Source organism: Osmerus eperlanus, chromosome 3 (assembly GCF_963692335.1).
Source record: "Osmerus eperlanus chromosome 3, fOsmEpe2.1, whole genome shotgun sequence".
Taxonomy (NCBI): domain Eukaryota; kingdom Metazoa; phylum Chordata; class Actinopteri; order Osmeriformes; family Osmeridae; genus Osmerus; species Osmerus eperlanus.
Genome location: NC_085020.1, coordinates 12,175,060 through 12,181,100, shown reverse-complemented (window position 1 = coordinate 12,181,100; position 6,041 = coordinate 12,175,060). Strand labels below are relative to the sequence as shown.

Below are 6,041 nucleotides of genomic sequence, written 5' to 3'. Positions count from 1 at the left end.
ACTGCCAGGGCCCCACAGGAGAGCTCTGCTGTTTGGTGGACTGTATTCAAATGTCCATGTGTACGTAATGTCAATGACAATGTGACATTATACTCCACTGTATATAGAGTAGATAGAGATGGTTGTGAGCTGTTTCTTTTGCAGAACAACTGAATGACTAATGCTGCATCAGTTCTACCAGCGACAAGACCGTTGGAGCGGTGAAGTCACACAGGAACAGGAGACAAGACTGCTAATTCACCCTCCTGTACAATAAAACGGTGTCCAACGGTCTGATGCACACTGAATAGCAAACTCAGCCTCTACCTTTTCAGCTTGAAATTCAACGACAGCAGCACTAAAGATGTTTGGCTGAAAAACCATACAGAGAATGAGCACTTTCTGTGATTCCTTTTTTCAATAACTTTGTAATGAATGCAGAAGGACTGTAGATGTATGTATTTTTTGCCTGGTGTCCACTGTTGTACATGTTACACCGAATTAACTCTGACTCAGGGATTTCCTTTAGAGACTGGCTATGGAATAGCTGTGGCTTTCTCTTTGAATTTAAAACTGGGAAAACATTCAGAGGAAGCAGAAAGAGGATGTATATAGTTTTTTTTTGTGTTTACAAGAAGTCGTACTAAAATAGTCTTTATAATCACAAAATGAATTAATATCATTTAAGACCCACTAATAGGCCTACATTTGTTGAGCAATTGCATAGGCTGGCTGGATATAAGGAAAGAGGTATGATTTGCTGTAGGAAACTCCAATCGTAATCCAAAAGATTGGAGGGGTGGGGCTAAATGTGAATCATATTTTCAATGGGTGGCTGACACAACACGTTTGAGATGTACTGGCATAACTGGTAAATGTTTTACCTCTGCTCTATGAACATGTGGTATCATGAGTGGAAACCTTCTCTGGTGTGTCTTTCCACTCGATGGAACTGTTCTGTTGTCAGCAGAGAGACTTTGACCTCGGGGGTCAACACATGAAGAGAGTCTAAACAACAGAAATATTCACAGTGACACAGAACACACAGTAATTTCCATACAATGCTGGGGCCAGCTCCTCCTCTATGTTCTGGGACAGAATATAAAGGAAAGACTTCAGAACACAGTGAGTACTTAAGAGGTATATAAACCAGGAACAGAGTGAGTACTTCAGCGGTATTTAAACCAAGAACCAGGAGTGAGTACTTCCAGGAGCAGGTACAGCCAACATCTCGGCCAGCCGAGCAAAGAGAAAATAGAATTTGTGTTTTCATGAGGTTCCATCAGGGTATTGATTATTTTATTAATACTTTATTATTTCAATGTGGTTAAACTTCAGTCATTGAGGCACACACAAATGATCAAAATGCAGCATTTCTGTCAGTCAATTTGGAATATTAAATATCCTTTGTCTTATAATTTAGTTTTTTTTTAATATGACATATTATGTACATTATTATTATTAGCATGATATGTTCTTTCATATTAATGTCTGCAGTGGAAGGAAGCCCTCCAGAGCTGAGGTTACTCCTGCTGGGAAGAGACTGGCTGGAGAAGAGCCTGACAGGAAATATTCTTCTGGACAGGAAGCTGTTCGACCCATGCAGGCCGGTGGACATGTGTGTGAGGAGACAGTGCGTCCATGCAGACGGCCGCAGGGTCACCGTGGTCAGCACCCCCCAGAGGTGGGTCCAGTACGCGGTGGATGACTGGTCTCTGGTGGACAGGAACGTGGCAGACAGCTTGTCCCTGTGTCAGCCCGGGCCCCATGCCTTCCTCATGGTTGTCCCACTGAAGTCCTGCAGGGGCAGGGAGTGGACACTGGAGGGCCCCCTTGAGCTGCTGAACGAGGCACTCTGGAGGAGCATGATGGTGGTGTTGACTGGTCATGAGAAACTCACAGGAGTTTCAGTGGAGGAGTACATAGCCAGACACCAGTACCTCAGGGAAATGGTGGAGAGGTGTGGACACAGGTACCAAGTCCTGAACACAACTGGCAATGATGTCACTCATGTAAAAGAGCTGTTTGAGAAGATTGACAGGATGGTAACTGGAGATGTTGAAGAGGGTGGAGAAGGTTATTTCACCATGAAGGAGAGCATTCACAGAGCCGCAGAAGTGAGGAAGAGAGTGGAGGAGGAGAGAGCAGAGCAAAGAAGAGTGAAGATGCAGAGGAGGAGAGACACACTGAGATCTCTGCTCCAAGGTAAAGATCTGTCCTACAGAGATTACATTTTTTATTTAACACTGCCACCCCACCCATGTTGTCCTAACATATACTTGTTACACATGTTCAGGAACATGTGTAGTCTGTTTTTTCAAATGAGTGTTTCTTTTGTAGGTTTGCCACATTATCTCCAAGAGCTGAACATAGTGATGGTGGGAGCTCGAAGAGCTGGTAAAAGCTCAACAGGGAACAGCATTCTGGGTGACAAAGTCTTTGAGGCTGGACGCTCAACATTGAAGTGTGTAAGCAGACAGGGTGACGTGGCCGGGCAACTGGTTTCGGTGGTCGACACTCCCGGCTGGCACGCCAGATACTTCTCAGAAGACACCCCACAGGAAATCCGTCTTGAGATTACCCAGAGTGCCTTTCTATCTGACAATGCCCCTCAAGCTTTCCTCGTGGTCGTACGATGTGATGAGACGTTCACGGAGACGGACCGGTCCAGACTGGAGGAGCATCTGAAGCTTTTTGGACCATTAATCTGGAGCCGTACTGTGATTCTGTTTACATGGGGAGACCGGCTCAGTGGCACCTCCATAGAGCAGCACATAGAGAGGTGGCCTGGCCTGTGCTGGCTGGTGGACCGGAGTGGGAACAGGTACCAGGTGTTGGAGAACACAGGTCTGGCTGAGGCCTGTCAGGTTAGAGAGCTGCTGCAGATTATCAAAGACACTGTGGTGGAAAACGAGGGCGGACGTTTGGTGAACACACTGTGGGAGTTCCAGGAGAGTAACAGGAAGTTGGTTCAAAGGTCAGAGGAAATCAGTAGAGGGTTGGATGAGGTTGAAAAGGAGAATGTCCAGCTTAAACTGATGCTCAAGGAGAAAGAGAGGATAGTGGCAGATGTGAATGAGAGATGTGCAGAGAAAGATTACATGGTCACAGACTTGAGGCAAATAAACAAATTGAGAGAGCAAGAAGCTGAGGAAAGAAAGTTTGAGTATGAGCAACAGATTGAGGCTCTCACGCAGTCATGCGAAGAAAAAGATGTGGCTCTGGAAAAGATTGAGAGAGAGCATGGTGTTGAAATCAGAAAGCTTCAAGAGCAGGTAGAAGAGCTGAAAAAGAGAAGAGAGGAGGCAGAACAAGACTGGGGCGCCACTGCTGAGCTTCAGGAACGATATCTAGAGAGTGAGTCATGGTGTGTTGGAATGGAGAAGGAAGTGTCAGAACTGAGTCGACAGCTGGAAGAGTACCGGCTCCAGAGTAGAGGGATGGAGCTCCTGCTGACGCACATGAAGGAGGACCTGTCCAGACTCTGGAGAAAAACACCTGCTGGCCAGACTGATATCACAAATCTCAGTGAGTAAGAACCAGTGTTTGAAAATCTGTTGCTCGGATTTATAATCTTTAGGTTATACTAATGAACTAAATCTGTAAATGTTGTGAGGCATTTGTTAGTATCTCTGTCTGCCTCTCATTCTCTCTGTCTCTCTTATTTCTTACTCTCTCTCTCTTTCTCTCTCAGAGATGGAGTGGAATGTCTCTTCAGAGCAGACTGGAAGTCCACCACAAGCACAGCTCGATGAGGAGGAATGGAGAGATGCAGCAGGACCTGGAGTGCAGAGAGCAATGGAAGAGTTGAGGAGGACAGTGTCCTGGCTGAGGGTTGGAACTGTAGCGCTCGGGGCTGTGGTTGGAGCCGTGGCTGGGTCTGTCCACGCTCCGTTGAGGGTTGCCACCGGGGGCGTTGTAGGGGCTGCTGTAGGGGCTCTACTGGGGGCCTCACTGGCCCAGAAGAAGTCTGGAGAAAATAGAACAGTCACATTTCTGACAAACAGGCCTCCACCAAAAAACAGAGATTGTGAACCGTAAATGTGAAATGTGATTACTGATACAATAAGTAAAAAAGAATCCAGTAAAGACGAGCTTCCCTCCTTGGCAGATTTTGTGTCAATCAAACTTGAGTTGGAGGAACGAATTTGAGGTGCCGTTTCTTAGTTGATTATATTTTACTATAATACCTAGGGCAGCTTTAAATGTACTACATTTTACGTTATGTTCATTTGCTCTTTTATTGGAAGCGACATCGAAATAATGCATGTAGTACAAGGATTATGTATACAATTATATTGGGACAAGAAAAGTACAGTTCTAACAGTAGTTCAGCGGTTAGTAGCAAAGAGCAGTCTGGTATTTTAACCAGACACAATGCAATAGATCAGGGGTTTTCAAAGTGTGAGGCCCGCCTCCCCTGGGGGGCGCCAAAGAGTTTCAGGGGAGGCGTGAAAAAAGCAGGGAAATATATACATTAAAAAAAAAAACTTTCTGGAAAATAAGGATTTGGTAGATGAATAAAATTGAATACATAAATATATATACATATTTTAATGCAATTTGTTAATCACTCTCAGTCATGACAGCGAACGTGTGAAATTATTTTGAAAGGAAACATCTAGCGTTAGTTAGCTAGCAGTGAGAGCAACTTGACCCAGCACGAGAGAAAATACGTGTGTGTCTGGCTGCGGCTGCATGAAACGACCGGCGAGAGTTGCCGCTTGCAGTCGGGGAGGAGTTAAAAACAGCTCCGTAAAATCGGACATTCCTGCTTCTCGTGGTTTGCTGCGTTGACGTCAGTCCTGGCCGATCAAGTGCTGTTTGCTTACTTTATCGTTGACAAACTGCATGGTCGCGAATTTCATTGTTTTGGCATTAGAACTTGCACAAACCAGTGTTTTGAAATGTGTCATTTTATGTATTGGGCTATGTTGAACTCTTTTTCCAATCTGCAGATTGATAGGCTTAATACAACCAGAACTCAATTAAACTTCCGTTACTGAAGAGGCGGACTAAAACCCTTTCTTTAACAATAGCAGTCTGTCAATGAAGGCAACCGTGGCGGCTGCTGGTTTTTCAAAGGGGGAAGCTCATTTTCGGCCTACATCATACAAATTGTCCATTTATTTATGTGGGAATTAGGTTAAACTGAAACAAGAAATGTGGTGTATAATTGTATGAAATGTATGATGAAAATGGCTAGCAATTTTGCCAAGCAAATACCAAGAAATGTTGCAGCAGTTTGTCTTTCGACTACACTTGCAAAATCCGCGATGGGTCTGAGCTCGAATAGCTTCGGCGACTTTTTATAGTACAAAATCGCTGTCAATCAAAAGGACATGCAGTCTTTCGACAGACCCCCCATCATCACGCAAAAATCCCGGCGTCCAGGCCAGCCCACTCCTCCATTCACCCCCAGAGACACCGAGCGTCCGTGGGCGGGACATAGTCGCAGCATTTATCCAATGACAGTATAGTTTCGAAACACTGAACAAACTGTTCAAAGCAGCCCCATTGAAGTTCATGGACGCTGGGCTTCAACAGGGAAATGCACTGTGACGCTACGGGAAAGTATGAGAAGGAAATCGAGTCAGTCGACCTGCTAGCCTATAGCTGAACGAACTCGTCTTTGAGATGAACGTGTTCTAACGCATTTAAAATGTTAATGCAACAGTAAATATTTGACCATTATTTTTTTGACATTTAGGGGAAGCCAAGCTTCCCTTGCAGTCTTAAAAGAACTCGCCACTGATGACGATGTATATTTAAAGTTGGAATCTTCTTGGACAGGGACAGCCAATGTTCCAAAGCAACAATGTGTGGTCTGTAAAGAGGTTCTGGCTAACGATAGCATGAGACCCTGCGAACTCTGCAGACATCTGGAGACCAAGCACCAAAGTTTGGTGTTTAAGCCGCTAGAGTTTTTTAGTACAAAGCTAAAGGAACTAAAGACACAGAAGAAGGTAGTCGAAACATTTAGCAGTACAAACTGCAAGGCAACTGAAGCATCATATCTCGTAGTATTAACCTACAAACTAATTAACCATCAACCATATTAT

The 6,041-nt window shown here is 44.7% G+C and overlaps 2 protein-coding genes across 2 annotated transcripts in view; one reads left to right on the top strand and one right to left on the bottom strand.

The window, feature by feature from the left end:
- marchf4b (membrane associated ring-CH-type finger 4b) overlaps positions 1-6,041 on the bottom strand; it is a 176,653-nt gene that overhangs the window by 150,548 nt on the left and 20,064 nt on the right. The window lies entirely within an intron of this gene.
- LOC134016861 (GTPase IMAP family member 8-like) lies at positions 1,193-4,063 on the top strand. The gene is made up of 4 exons (XM_062456122.1): positions 1,193-1,266; positions 1,477-2,184; positions 2,320-3,507; positions 3,674-4,063. The coding sequence occupies exons 1-4, from the start codon at positions 1,251-1,253 to the stop codon at positions 4,018-4,020; spliced, it is 2,259 nt and encodes a 752-aa protein (XP_062312106.1). The 5' UTR covers positions 1,193-1,250; the 3' UTR covers positions 4,021-4,063.